The following is a 15,595-nucleotide window of genomic DNA, read 5'->3' on the forward strand; positions in this document are numbered from 1 at the left end:
GTAACCCTCTGTTTGTTCTCCATAATTAAGAGTCTCTTCTGTTTTGTCCCCCTCCCTGTTTTTATAATATTTTTGCTTTCCTTCCCTTGTGTTCATCTGTTTTGTCTCTTAAAGTCCTCATATGAGTGAAGTTACATGATATTTCTCTTTCTCTGCCTCACTAATTTTGCTTAGCATAATGCCCTCTAGTTTCATCCATGTAGTTGCCAAATGGCAAGAAGAAATCACACATTTTCACTGAAAGTCACATGATTGCTTGGGATTGGGGTTAACTTTTTTGTAAGGTCCTGGAAGGCTCACTGCACTATCTCTTTCCCTCTCTGGAGCCAGCCAGCTCCACTGTCCCTCCACCAACACACAGACATACAAGCTTCTTTAGGGAGCTCTCATGACTCACTATGAGTATGTTTTATCTTTGCTGTTTTAGCTTGAAAGAGGGCTCAACCTAAACCTACTCCCTAGCTTTCCAACTGAAGTCAATTTTCCTCCAGATGCCCCTTCTACTGTACCCAGGCATCATTGCTGTGAAGAAGTGTCACAGCTTGGACCCCATGTAGGAGTTTCCCCAATGGCTCTTTCTATAGATCCACCCTCCTACCCCCACTTAGGCCTGGATCTTGGCTGTAATGGGCCCCACCCTCCACTAACTATTCCTTAATCCCCTTCTTGGTCTCTAGATTTTTAAAAAAATGTTTTATTTATTTATTTTGGAGAGAGAGGGAGTGTGAGCAGGGGAGGGGCAGAGAGAGGAAGGCAAACAGTCCCAAACAGGTTCCACACTGTCGGCACAGAGCCCAATGTGGGGCTTGAACTCACAAACTGTGAGATCATGACCTGAGCAGCAATCAAGAGTTGGACACTTAACCAGCTGAGCCACCTAGGCATCGCTGGGTGATTGAAATTACTATTTTGTTGGCTTCAAGTTGAGACTGTGCAGTCTGGCAGGATCCTGGGGGCAATCAGCTTCAATTCCCTTGTACATAAAAAGGAAACTGAGGGGCATAGAGCCTATTTCTGTGATTCTCTACCCCCGATCTCAGGAAACTTCTCCTTGAGTCTCCTTTGCTAGAGTACTCGGAGAGGCATGTTCATAATCACTTTTGCCCCTGGAATTGCTTGGAGTCAGATGCTTCTCTGAGGTACAAGGATAAGGTGTATGATTTGTCTCATTTTGTTATCCAGAGGTATTTGTGCTGTAAAATGGTCCTGGCTATTTCAGTGTCAACTATGCCTATGAGAAAAAAATTATTTAAATGTTAAGAAATTTGAATAGAAAATTAGAAAAACTACGGATCTTTATTAAATGTCAAACAACTTGCTAGTTCCAAATGAAACTTTCGTGGCAATGGAGTAGACTATGTAGAAGTAAGAATAAGGTTGGTAAGAGAATTGAAGAGAAGATTGGCTTAAACTGAGAAGAATTGGCAAATCAAGGTGTCTGTTCTTTTGGTGTGTTTTGTGTCTGCCACTTTTATTTAAGAAAGGCGGATCTATTAAAAAAAGAGGAGCAGTGTACAGCCTTTATTTTGGGAATCCTGCCACTTCCTCACCTATCAGAAATCTTCCTGGCTCAGGGCACCTGGCTGGCTCAGTCAGAAGAGTATGCGACTCTTGACCTAAGGGTTAAGAGTTCCAGCCCAAGGTTGGGTGTAGAGATTAGTGAAAAATAAAGAAACTTAAAAAAATTTTTTCCTGGTTCTGCATCGGGGGCATGTAAAGGCATCCCCCTACCCCCACCCCCACCCCCGCCCAGTTCACATGGGATGGTGGTCTCCTTTGGGAGCTGTGAATCACCACTTATACTGTGTACTGGGAACATAATTGAACTTCCTCCCTTTAAGGGTGGGAATAGTCATGGGATCCCTCAAGGGCCCTGTAAGTTTGTCAGGGAGCAGAATCTATGGTCTCCAACAGGAAAGTCTGGACATGTTCTGTAGAGATTTTCTTTGATCTGGGGGAGTTTGGCCAGTTCCAAAAGCAGCTGAAGCAGGTGTGGAGGGCCACCTGCATTTTGAATCATTCTGCCGATATGGAAGAGGCCCTGGGCATGGCGGTGGGAGGGGGTGGGTGGCTGGAGGGGAGGTGGTTTTTTTTGGTTGTCACAATAACTGCCAGACAGTGCTGGCTTTTTGTGAGTGAAGACTAGAGACAGTGAATAGGCTATGACTTATCTGTATGGTGATACACTTTCCCAACCAAATGTTGTCAGTCTCCTTCCACCCCCCGACAGGAAGCACTGGGTGAAAGTTGCTCGTACCTTAGCCCTGGAGAGGAGGAGGTTATGCATAATCCAGGGTCTGCTGTTTAGCAACTCGTCTTGTGCTCACCAAACAGATGGCTCTGAGTAATAGAATGCAGACAATAAGAATTTCCTAGGCTTTTAAGGAGTTTGTAAAAACAACGTTTCTAAGGTAATTCCAAGAAGAGTATTTTGTGGGTAAAGGCCATGACTGAATTATAATAATATTTTATAGTAGCATCTACTTAGAGAAGTTCTGTGTCATTAATGATGAACTGAATGCAGGTATTTTTAGAAGAGCAAAAGCTTAGTTTATTGCTCTCTGACGATGGAAGTAAAGTAACAGAGGTGCCAGGATCAAAACCTAACTTTTCCTCCACAGAAATGATATATTAAATCATAATTTACATACAGAAAATACAGCATGCTCTTACATGCAGGAGCAAGGTGTGTGTGTTTCTTGGGTGCACAACCATCAGGAAGTATCTCTACAATTCCTCTGATTAGGCTCGAGGTTAGGAAGTGGGAATGGAGTGGGCCTCCATTAGCATCCATCTGTTCAGAGCAGAAACCAAAGTGACGCTATTGGGCTTGAGTGGCTCACAAAAGGAGTGCGCTTGGATCCCAGAAGACTTTTTTATGAGGAAGTCTTTTTATTGTTTATTTGCATCTCATTGATCTCTTCTCTCCTTGAGAAAGAGGATGAGAATGAACAGAGAAAAGCAGTGTTGCCTCTTGGGGTTTATTTGGTTGAAATGAACCTGCTAATTCCTGCTTCTCCAGTGGCCACACTCCCTACCCGCCTCCAGGCTGGCACATAGGATATGTCCGTGCGTGTGCGGTTTCGTGCAAGGGGCTAGGGTTTGTTGTCTTTTTCACTAAATTCCCCGGGGCTTAGAACAGGACCTGACACATGGCAGGCCTTCAGTAGATATTTGCTAAAGGAATTTATAGAGTTAGCTGGAAACTTAAGTATTTATACATTTCTGTTTGCTTAAAGTATTTCCTTTTCTTCGCCCCAGAAGATATACCTATATTACCCTTGTAAGCCAGATTTTATAACATTTTACCTATCTGGGTGTAGGGAGAGTGGTAGGAAGAATTTTTTTTTTTTTTTTTAATCACACTCACAGCTACTCTATTGAATTTGCAAACAGAAAACCTTGTTCTGCCAAAGGTTGATTATCACAGTAAGTAACTGTGACCTTTGCTTTTCACGCCCTTGCTTTTTTTACTGCTGTCTCTGGGTTCTTTTGTTGATTTCGATCCCTTCTAAGTGAGAGTAGTCAAAGAGAGGGGAAAGATAAAAGGGAAATCAGAAAATTATTTTGGGCAGCTTGAGAGAGAGAAGTGAAAACCAAGATAATAGGACCAAAAGATTTATTTCTTCATCTGCAGACCTCTCTTTGCTTAAAATGATGTAATGCAATCCGTGTAAAAAGACATGAACTATAAAAATGATGCATCCATTTTGGAATAAAGTGGGGTACTGAAACATGAAATAGACTTAAGCAGCCCCAACAAGAGGGTGCAGGGAGGCGGCTCTGCCCTTCCTTTGATGTGATATAACATGTGTTTGTTTCTTAGCTTGACGTCCACGACAAGGTCAAGTTCTGACGCTCTTCAAGGCCGATATGCAGCCCCTGAACTGGAAGTAAGTTCATTTCCTCCCCTTGTTCTGCTTCATCTCAGAAGACCTATTTTCCAGGAAGGCTCTTTACGTGTTTTTGCATCTTTATTGATTGGCATTCCACGATCCCATTTTTCTCCTCGAAGAAGAATACCATATTTTTGTACAGAAAAAAACAATGCCTTGTAGATACTATGGGGATTCAAATGTACCTTTGATTTTCCTCCAACGAAATTAGCCTCTGCTGGGCCTTGCTGCCCATCTCCACCAGAGGCCTGGGTAGCTTGGTCCGTCTGCTCTCTGCTCTTTACCTCTGTCATAGTGGAATGTGTGTGAGTTTTGTTTTGTTTTGTTTTGTTTTGTTTTAACTTCTAGTGCATTCCTCTGATACATACCTGTCTTTGTCCTCCGTATATAGCATGACCATGAGGTTATATGTAATAGCTGTTTGAAGAAGGAGAAAAAGACAGAGAAGGGAAGGAACCAGCATCTGCTCCATGCCACACTGCTGAGCAGTGTCGGTGCATGAGCTTATTTAACTGTGTCCATTCCTTCACCGCGTAAAGAATTGTGAACAGTAGGTGTCCAGAGAATCAGGGTGGTGAACAGATGCCTGTCAGTCAGCAGAATGCCTGTTATTTCCTTATTTGTGCAAAAGTCTTTTGCTGGGGCCCTCTGGAACATCCACTAAGGTCAGGAAAGTTCTAATCGCATGGAGGCAGCCAGGAAAAGACTCAACCCTGAGCCCAGGAATGGAACAGGAGGTTCCAATGATGGCTGAGACTTACAGCACTTGCTATATGCCAGGCACTATTCTAAGCACTACATTTGTGATTTCATTTAATCCTCATAAAAACCCAGTAAGGGTTTGATCTCTGTTTTACAGAGGGGAAAAAGCAGAAGTTATTTAAACTTTTGATTGGCTGGCATGTAAACCGTGCGCTCTGGCTCCAAAGTCTGTGTTCCTGAATGCCCCTGCCTGAGAGCTTGGCTCCTGGCTCCTGACCCTGCTGCCAGCCCTGCCTGACACGGGCCCCAGACAGTATCCTGATAGCTTTCCCTGGATGGAAGAGCCCTGGTGTCTCTCCAGATACGGGCACTCTTCTGTGCAGCTGGGTCTCTGGGGAGGGTCTTTCCTGCACCTGACGTGGAGATAGTGAACATTATGAAGGGTTGTCAGTCTGCCAGCAGCATTCAGCAGCTCTGTCACTTGAAAAAGGAGAAATCTGTGCTGAGTCTGAATAGGTTACTGCTTATTACACAGAAAAGAATGGTCTGTAGAAGGCAGGCGTTTGTTCTCACCACTGGCTGGGTGACCACCTGCTGCGGTTGTGCCGCTGTGGCTTCAATGTCCCGATTGTGTAGAGTGTAAGCTCAAAGAACAGCAAGTCTCTAAGCTAGATTTAAGAGGATGTTTCCCTTCTCATTCTAAGGAAAGTGTCCCAGTGTTTCCTTCTGAACTGAAGAACGTGCAAAATGGAAGTTGGTTTGCTCTCCTTCTATCCCGTTTCACAGGATACACCTTTGAAAGAGAGAGTTGGTAGTTTCTTATGCTAAATGAAGCTTCAGAAGAACTAGGACCCCAGGGCACCATGTCTTGAGCCCACTGAATGATTAGACTGTATAACTTGATCCAAGATTCTGTCAAGGCCAATCCCTTTATTAGAAGTTTCCCTGATGTAGTAGGGAAACAGGGGCTTGGCCTTGAAGTATATAAAAGAGACAAAGGCTCAAGCACCTATGTCCTTATCCCTGGCTCTCTGCTCTTTCTAGTAAAAACGTGGTCAGCCAGGAAGTGCCAAGGACCCAGCATTTCCCACCTTGTCTTGGTACATGTAATGTTTTTTACCCCATTTACCAGAGTCCTTCTGCAATCATGTAGTAATTTTTCATAATCCAATTTTTTTTACTAGTTTCTTGTTTTGAGTAGGTCATGAACATGGTACCACGTTTAAAAGGTGCCAAAGAGTCTTCAAAGGAAAGCATCCCATCCATCCCGGTCCCCGGCTCCCCTGTCTCCATAGAGGCAGACAGTTGAGCAGCCTGATTTCATAGGAAATGGAGGTGGGCCTCCTGCTTCCAGACCTCATAGTCTTAACCATTTCTGATTCTGCCAGCTCCACCGTCTCCTACATTTCACATGCTACCTGTTGCCTTTTGTGAATTGCAGGCCTTGGATTTCCCATCCTGCATTTATATCCCAGCTCTGTGACTAAACTAGTTTTGTAACTTCAGGCCAGTTATTCACCCTGCCTGACCTCAGTTTCCTTACCTGCAAACGGGATAATAATCCTAGCAAGGAGAGCAAATCATCACCAGGAGTGAGCTGGTGAGAATCTGTCTCATTCACCTTGTGATTCAGGTTGAGTTTTCCAGAAGCAGCTGCCAAGGCAGAGTTGATGTGCAGTGTGTCTGTTAGTGATCAACACATGTGGAAGGAAGGAAGAGGAAGGAAGCAGAATTGGGCAGAGGGTGAAGTCGAAGGGCACCGGAGGCCGGACAAAGCCACTGTTGACTGTTTTGGTGCTCCAGAGCAGATAGGACCCATCAGAGCTGTACCCAAGGGTCAATGGCTGTGCCTTTACACCCCTGCCATGTGCAGTCATTTAATGTAGCAAAAAGCTTGCTGTAGGGCAGAGTAATGCTCTGTGGCTGAGCCAAAGCCTAGGAGCTGCCATCCAGAGGATGCTCACAGCATTCTAAGTAGCTAAGCAATCACTAAGTAAACACCTTTGAGGGGCTGTGCGTGGCTCAACCCATGTGTGTTGTGTTTCCTATCACCAGCACAAGAGCACTTGGGAAGAACAGATGCTTAATCAAATCCTTTGGAAGGGAAACAATGTGCGCAGTTCAGAGCCTGGGATACAGTTCCCACGGGAAGGCTTGGCATGTCACACAGACGGCCATTGGTACTTTACTGATGTGGAGGTAGAAAAGTGGGATGCAAGCCACCTGACTCTGTTGGGTTTGTTCTTCCAGGTGGCTCGCTGTTGTTTTTGCTTCGGCCCCGATGGAGAGGGTGAGTAGAGAACTTCCCCTTCCTTTCAGCCTTGTGGTGCTGCGGACCTGTGGCACTAGGCTGTAGGAGTAGATATTTGGGATTCAAGCAAAATTACTTGAATGGTAAGAGGAGATTCTTACTCCAAAGCTGCTTTACTGTTGATATACTTTCCATATTCTTCCTGGTTACTGGGTTTTATTTGTGTTCGTATTCTAGCAGGCAGGAATCAGTTTATGTTTTGGTTCACATGTAAGTTAAATTATACAGAGAGACTTAGAGAAGGAGGAAGTACATTTTTCAAAGGAATGAACATTTGGATCGGAGCATCCCAGGGGCTTGAGAACCCCTGGTGTGCTCCCTCACTGTCATCTGAGCTTATCATAAGTTCACGTTTGGAAGGGCTCTCTTCTGCTCTGTTCAAGTGAATGTGATGTTAGGTAACTCATCCTGTGGAGGACGGTTCTAGAGTTGGGGTGGGGGTTGTGCTTAGGGTGTAGATGTGGGTAAGGATGGCTTTCGACATCTTCCCTACTCAAGAGCCCCTGGGATTGAAGTTAGTGAGTGTGGCTTTGCTGACGTGGCAGGCGTGCATGTGTTCACTCTATGAGCTTGCACTCGCTCTGTCGTTCACAGACACTGAAGAGCAGCAGAACGTGAAGGAGGGACCACGGGTCATTTATGATGAGAAGAGAGGCACCGTCTATAGCTATTCCTATTTCCACTTCGTGTTCTTTTTGGCTTCCCTCTATGTGATGATGACGGTCACCAGCTGGTTCAAGTGAGTGTGACCCCTTGTCTTAGACCGTTTAGAAGGGATGATCTTTAGAAAACCAAGTGAAGTCTTATTCTTTAAGTGCTGAGGCCCACTGAGTCACAGACCTGATCTCCTACAGTTGGCTTAACTCTTCTCCAAGTCTTGCTGTGCTCACCTACACAGAAACAGTGCTGGGGTCTCAACAGTCTGTGGTTATGCTCTTAATTAACCCTTGGAATTGACGATGCTCCTTGCAGCTTTAAGAAAATAAAAGGTTGGGGCACTTGGCTGGCTCAGTCAGTGGAGCATGTAACTCTTGATCTCAGGGTTGTAAATGCAAGCCCCATGTTGGGTGTGGGGATTACTTAAAAATAAAACCGTAAAAAAAAAAGAAAGAGAAGGAAATGTTAACCGCATATGGGCAGTCTTGAGGAACACAGTAATAGTAATGGAGGAAGAACTTGGAATTCTATTTCTGTGTTTTTAAAAATTTTTAAGTGTTATTTTTGAGAGAAAGAGAGAGACAGAGCATGAGCAGGGGAAGGGCAGAGGGAGAGGGAGACACAGAATCTGAAGCAGGCTCCAGGCTCCGAGCTGTCAGCACAGAGCCTGATGCAGGGCTTGAACCCATGAACCATGGTATCATGACCTGAGCTGAAGTCGATGCTTGACTGACTGAGCCACCTAGGTGCCCCAGAACTTGGAATTCTTAAGCAGTCATCTGCTTTTTTTTTTTTTTTTAAGTTTTAATTTATTTAAGTCATCTCTGTGCCCAACATGAGGCTTGCACTTAAAACCCCAAGATCAAGAGTCGTGGCTCTTCTGACTGAGCCAGACAGGCACCTCAGCAGTCATCTGCTTTTTTTTTTTTTTTTTTTTAACATTTATTTATTTTTTGAGAGACAGAGACAGAACATGAGCTGGGGAAGGGACAGAGAGAGAGGGGGGTCACAGGGGGAGTCCGAAGCAGGCTTTATGCTCCAAGCTGTCAGCACAGAACCCGATGCGGGGCTCAAAGTCATGAACCATGAGATCATGACCTGAGCCAAAGTCGGCCGCCTAACCAACTGAGCCACCCAGGTGCCTCAGTCATCTGCTTTTAAGAAAGAGAAAATACCTGTTTTTTCTACTCTGTATTTTGTCTTTTTAAATTTTACACTTTTATTATGAAAGTTTTAAACATCTTTTTTAAAAAGACTGACATAGAAGCATGGGAAGTGACAGTGTCCTCTCCCTGACCCCCCGCTATGCCCCACGACTACTGCTAACATGGTGCATACTCTTTCACTCCTTTTCCATGCATTTACAAGCCTGTGTCACCTTGAAATTTTTATTTATTTATTTATTTATTTATTTATTTATTTATTTATTATGTCTTTAAATGTTTGATAATTTTTAAGTGTTGAGAGGGAGAGAGCCCACGAGCTGGGGAAGGGGCAGAGAGAGAGGGAAAGAGAGAATCTCCAGCAGGCTCCACACTGTCCACGCAGAGCCCGACGTGGGGCTCGATCTCATAAATGTGACATCATGACCTCAGCCAAGATCGAGAGTCAAATGCTTAACTGGCTGAGCCACCCAGGTGCCTCAAGCCTGTGTCATTTTTTAAAATATAAGTATGATTATACATGTTTCCCCTTGAGATTTTTTTGTTTCATTTTGTTTTTAAAGCTAACAGTACGTGATGGGTCTGACTTTCCCTATCACTGCATGGAAGTTCTTTTTAATTCTTTTTTAATCACTTTTCACTGATCCAAAGTTTTTGTTGGATAATAATTTGTTATAACTCAGAATAAACATGGGATAGACATTTAGGCTCATTGTGCTTTCTTTTATCCATTCTTTCAGCAACTGTGTGAGTGGCTCCCATGTGCCATGCTGTTACAAATGGCAGGGCTTATAATTGAATGGATGACACAGACCATGATCCAAATCAAATACAGTGTGCTAGGTAGTGCTAATAACTATTAGGGAGAAAACTGAGGAAGAGAAATGAGGAGTAACAGGTGAAGTTTGGGGATGGTGGAGATAGCAGAATGCTTCACTGGGGAGATTTTTCCAGAACATCTTGAGGGAGATGAGAGGAGGGAGCTTCTAATATGTCCCTAATGCTTCTAATGCTTTGATAATCCCTAGAAAGGTTTGGTGTGGAAAGCTTAAAGGAGAGAGCTTTAATCAATAAGGCAGAAAGGAACAGATGTTGAGAATGTGGGAAAAATTGGAAGCTCTTATACTCCTGGTAGGATTGTAAAATGGTGCTGCCACTTTGGAAAATAGTTTGGCAGTTCTTCGAGATGTTAAACGTAGAGTTATGACACAATCTGACAGTTCTAATCCTAAGTATCTACCCAATAGGGAAAAAAAAGTACGTCCACACAAAAACTTTGACCTACGTGTTTATAGCAGCCTCATTTATACTAGGGAAAAGGAGAAACCACCCAAATGCCTATTGGCCGATGAATGGATGAACAAAATGTGCCATATGCGTGCAATGGAATATTACTCAGCCATAAAAAGGAATACATGGTTAAACCTTGAAAACAGTGGGCTTGGTGAAAACCAAGAGGCCACATGATTCCATCTCTGTGAAATGTCCCGAGTAGGCAGATACATAAAGATAGAAAGTAGGTGGAGAAATGGTGTAAGTTGTATCTGAATTGAGCTGTTAGGAAAACAAAACAAAAAAACAGAAAGACTGGAGGGGATGGAATCGGGGAGACACCGGCTGGAAGATACCATCCCCCCCCCCCCCCCCCCCGTTCTGTTCCTGCTCTGACCACGGCTGGGTCTCTTGTTTCCACAGCTATGAAAGTGCCAACATCGAAACCTTCTTCAGCGGAAGCTGGTCCATCTTCTGGGTCAAGATGGCCTCCTGCTGGATGTGTGTCCTGTTATACCTGGGGACCCTGGTTGCTCCCCTCTGTTGCCCCTCTCGGCAGTTCTCCGTGTGAGGGGCATCTGACCAGGCCCGCAGGCTGGAAGTGACATCCTTTGAACAAGGGTCTGAGTAGTGACTGGTGCTTTGTGAAAAGCTAGCATCTTCAGGCTGGTTGAAGTGGGTCTGAAAAGGCCTTCAGAAAAAAACATCACCTGATTAGCTTTTTAATTCTGAAAATCAAAAAGAAATTACCAGTTTATCCCAAAAGAACTGAAATTTTCAGCCAGGCTGATCCCAAGTGATCATGTATTTTGTGTGCGTCATAACCCTAAAAACTGGAATAGGCTAGTATTTTGCTTCTGTATGTTTTTACCAAAATAGGGTTTGGGGCACGGCATCTTATCACAGGGATACAACTTCCTTTGTGTGGCCTGTCATTCTTATCCTTGGAATAGAAAAACATGCCAAAATCTTGAGCCCTCAGCCCCTGATAGAATGCAGACCCCTCTCACACACCTCAGCTCGGAGTCTCGTCCCCAGCGGGCTCTGCAGACAGAACTCAGCCTGCAGGCCCCTTGCTCACAGCTACTTGGTATTTATAGGGTCCAAGAGGAAGCACCTGCTTGCAACTCCACCCTTGTGCTGTTTCCTCCTGGCCCCCCAGCATTTCCCTTTGAAACTGTGATGCTGGGAATCACAGCTTCACTCTCTGCCCTTGCCCTTCCCAGAGGTCCCCTCTTCTTTCTGGGCTGAGTATCTTTGCTTAATAATGTGAAAAAGCACAATTTTGCCATCACTACCGTGTGGTCCCCACTGTATTCTTACTACCTGATCTGAGTTACTGCAATAATTGTGACTCCCATTTGTGGTGTTTTTCACATGATTATAGAACAGTATTCGGGTTGTTTTCTTCGCTTGAACAATGGAGGGCTATAGTTCTTATAGTTCTCACATGTTTGTACTTATTAATAGTAATAATATTCTAGGACCTTACCTGAAAAGTTGCTTCTTGACTGAAGCCTGCTGTACCCCTCTTTCATTTATGAAAGTCAACCAGTTTCTCTTCCACCTTGAGGCCTTTGAAATTCTAACAACAAAAGGGCTTTTGTTTCCAGGATCTGTGATGTGACCATGGCATTAATATCCACTGTGGTTTTTTAGAGTAGATTTGCTGAGGTAAGGATCCCAGGCAGCCCCTCCAACTGGGCTGACCAGATAAAAGCCTATTATACAAGTTGTAGAAATGGCCAAATATACCTAGAAGAAATGGTGAGGGGTGGGGCGTGGGGAGGGGTATTTAATTAAGCCATAAACAATGTCCATGGAGAGTTCCAAAAATACATACTTGGAACACTCCTAGGAGATGTGACTTTACGCAGCTGCCCAAGAAGATTTCCATGTTCAGTGTTGCTCTCCTCAGTCACGGAAGAGTTTTCTCAGTAGAAAGGCCGTTAGAGACCCCAGTGGAGACACGGTGGGGGTGCTTCTGTTAGTGTCTCACACAGGGTGGAAAGAGTCCTCTCGAGCTCCCTGGCCATAGAGGGTCTGAAAATGGAGAGACTCGGCCTGTATTTTGTGTGCCCTACTGTACGAGTTGGGCAGAATTGGGTCCCAGTGTGCCAAAGTGCTGGTGTGGGGAATTAGTCAAATTCTTCATTTCTACTCCTTTGCCCTCCTCCCAGGAAAATCAGAGGGGAAACAAATTCAGTGGATGAATTCCTGTAGACTCTTGCCTTGTTTATAATGTTTGAGGTTCCATTTATAAAGGCACTCGTGTGTGTGTGTGAGGGCCTTGTTTTGTAAACTTCATCCATTTGATTTTTTTAGGCCAGAGGCTCTTGGAGCTTGGCAGTTGACAGGTCCTCTGGAGTCACAAAATGGATAGCCGCTGTGTGCAGCCCCTATTAAGCCGGTGGGACTGGGGCCTCTGTGGGTCGGGGACAGATCGAGGGAGTGGGCTGTGGGTATGTGTGACAGCCCCCCGGGAGAAGCTGCCACAGTGCGGTAGTGCCACGGGGCTCTGGGTAAGCTGAGGTTGGCTTTGGGAACTCAAGAGCTGGGATGCCAGTTTCAATGTGGGTTTCTTTCTGGTAGGGTCTAGCTGGCTTGAGCAGCCAGCTGTGTGACTTTAGAACTGGTCCTCGGCAGCTTACAGTCCCTTTGACAAGGCTGCTGTTACTTGGCTGTCCTTCGTTGGCCAACTTCCCCTGCAGAAAGAAGCTCAGGGAAACACAAAGGAAAAGGACATCCACTGCCAGTGGCCGAGCCCTCAGAGCTTCCTTCTTTAGCTGGCCCAGCCAATCCCATGGTTGCCAGCTGCTTAAAACTTGGTTTGTGTCCCAAAGTTCTTGAAGTTTAGTCTGACGCGAGAGGAACGGTTGCAGCCACTGATTTTTATGCTCAGCTGGGTATTTAAGCAAGTTTATCTGAATGGTGCACGCGATGTGGATATACTCTAAGGATTGAGGGCATACAAATAAGTTGACTTTAATGATTATTAATTGTAATAAACAATACTCAGGTGATGAGTCAACGTTTGTGGGTTTAAAGAACCTACATTTTTATGCTACCGTGATTTAAGAAACTGGAAAAATTGTGCCAATTGCTTTGAGTTGCTGCCATGGTGTTCATTTGAGAAATTCACTGATCTTTTATTAATGTAATTTTGCTTCCTACAACTTTTTGTACGTGATTTAAAAAAGTACATTCCCTGTAGCTGCTGGTCAGACTCCTTTAGTGATGAAAGTGGAAGAAGTTTTTTAAAAAAACTATGTGTATGTTTCCCCTGTGCTATTCCTTCCATGTGGAGATTTTTTCCCTTCTCGTTTTCATGAGTAAAAACACTAAGTGGGGGAAGGGAGTCTTCTGGGAATGTTGCTGTGTACCTAGATGTGTCACCTTACTGAGGGCCAGAGATGTTTCTGTCCCAGGCTTTTGGCAACCCGACTTCATCCAGACTGGGTTGAGTTTTTTAATACTGGTTAGTTGGTTTTGCTTTTGTCCTCTTGGTTTCTTGGAAATGGCTTGAAAGAATTGTTCATCAGAGATACTTGGGGCTCTTTTGTGAATAGATGGACTGTGTGCATTTGAGCTGTTGGAGGGTGGGGTTACTGGAGATTTGGGGAACCGCCTCCCATTGCACCCCCACACCTCATTGTTTATTTCCAGTTCCTCAGAGGAGCCTTTGTTCTGGATGACCTTCATGCAGTGCTAATCCCACTTCCACCCCCATATTGTCCCCCTCTCTCTATTTAAGATTATGTACTTATTTAATTTTAGCCAGAAGTTTACCACCATTGGTGCTGGTGCTTCATGTTACCCTGCAAAGGGAATTCGAGAGCCTGTGTTTAAGCTGCCTTGGCTTTTTCCTCCTCTGACTGCCTTTCTAAATAGCATTTCGTTTTGGCATACATTTGTATTCTACTCCTCTTGGAAATGAAGGTGATTTGGGCTAAGTCCCTACATGTTCAGAGAGAACGCTGGGTCCTCCTTAAGGACAGTGCAGTAGCCAGTCTGCTCATAGAATTCTGCTCATATCCAGCTCTATCAGGGTATTCTCCTGATAGAATGAGCTCCCTCTGCTTTGTTCTTAAGGTGGCCACCATGTGTCCCACCATCTTTAGGATGCTTGTAAAGCCTCAGACACTTTAATCTAGTGTTGCATTTCAGGCAGAGGTATGTTGGACCTGTTGGACCTACCTTACAGGACTAGAGAGCTGTTCACACAGATCTTTCAGACTAATGCTGGTCATTCTAAAGATCTTTCTCTTTTTAAAATTTTTTTCACCAGTAGATCATTTGCAGAGGCGTTCGTTTTGAAAGGAGGAAATATTTGGCTTTTACCAAAGAGGGTTTTTTGTTTGTTTGTTTTTAGGCAAAATTCCTTCAGAAAAAGTTAATTGGGTAAGGATACATTAAAAATGCCTATGTCCAAATCTACTTCTGTAGGGGTTTGATCATATTTATGTGAGTAAAATGATGAAGCATTCTTTAAGGTAATCCTCTGGGTGAAGGATCCTGGGAAGTTCTCTCAGGTAAAGAAAGCTTGCAACAGATGTGTAATATATGTCTTGAGAGTTATTTATGAGAAATTTAAGAGGATTATTTTGCTTTCCTATATTAAAGATTTAAGTTCTTTTTTTACTTTGCAAAAAAAATTCTACGAAAGTTTTATAATCATAACTTTGTTAATTTTTTAAACTTTTGTGAAATAATTAGCTGTAGCCAAATTATTGGTTATGTTTTGCTATATTAGAATTTGAAATGTATAATGTGTGGTAAATTTAGTCTTGGATATGGCTATAGTTTTGGTAACTTTTTAAGAAGTTATTTTCTACCCTCTAGACACAAAGGCAACTGTGGGTTTGTATTTGTTTTTTGAATGCTAATTTTTCTATGAAGCATCTGAAGTTGACCAGTCTTTTCCTAGGTAGAAAACTCAAAACTTGTTAACTCTGTACTTTAATAAAACTTAAAATGGAGAACTATGTTGTTGTTTTGTGTGTGTGTGTGTAACTGAAGTCTTCTAGGTGGTGTTTTCCAAAGTGTTGAAGTGTTAATCAGCTTTCTCTCAAGCTTCATAGAGTCTGTTCCAATTCTTGAGAACGAAAATAAACACAAAAACCCAAGTTTTTTGTTTCCTTCACCCCTGAAAACTTCTGTGGTCTTGCTTTCTTTTTCCCATTCTTGGGCTGGTGCTATACTTTCTTAAATATGAGAATTAGAGTAAGTCTTCTGATCTAGGATAGTGTTTCACTTATGTAAGTTTTTAAATTTTTTCCTTTTTTGGTAAGTGTTTATTTTTGAGAGAGAGTATGGGTGGGGGTGGGCAGAGAGAGAAAGAGACAGAGGATCTGAAGCAGGCTCTGCACTGACAGCAGAGAGCCCAATGTGGGGCTCGAACCCACCAAGTGTGGGATTGTGACCTGAGCCAAAGTTGGTTCTTCTAGTCTTTTTTTTTTTAAATTTTTTTTCAACGTTTTTTATTTATTTTTGGGACAGAGAGAGACAGAGCATGAACGGGGGAGGGGCAGAGAGAGAGGGAGACACAGAATCGGAAACAGGCTCCAGGCTCTGAGCCATCAGCCCAGAGCCTA

At 43.8% G+C, this 15,595-nt stretch overlaps 1 protein-coding gene across 1 annotated transcript in view; it reads left to right on the forward strand.

The window, feature by feature from the left end:
• Positions 1-14,986, forward strand: part of SERINC5 (serine incorporator 5) — a 103,279-nt gene extending 88,293 nt beyond the window's left edge. The window contains exons 9-12 of the mRNA XM_040449783.1: positions 3,827-3,893; positions 6,849-6,888; positions 7,504-7,648; positions 10,425-14,986. Coding sequence (XP_040305717.1) covers positions 3,827-3,893; positions 6,849-6,888; positions 7,504-7,648; positions 10,425-10,572 — 400 coding nt within the window. The 3' untranslated portion in view covers positions 10,573-14,986. The remainder of the gene's footprint in view (positions 1-3,826; positions 3,894-6,848; positions 6,889-7,503; positions 7,649-10,424) is intronic.
• Positions 14,987-15,595: the final 609 nt, after the last annotated feature.

Source organism: Herpailurus yagouaroundi, unplaced genomic scaffold, assembly GCF_014898765.1.
Source record: "Herpailurus yagouaroundi ecotype Mexico unplaced genomic scaffold, PumYag 29, whole genome shotgun sequence".
Classification (NCBI taxonomy): Eukaryota; Metazoa; Chordata; class Mammalia; order Carnivora; family Felidae; genus Herpailurus; species Herpailurus yagouaroundi.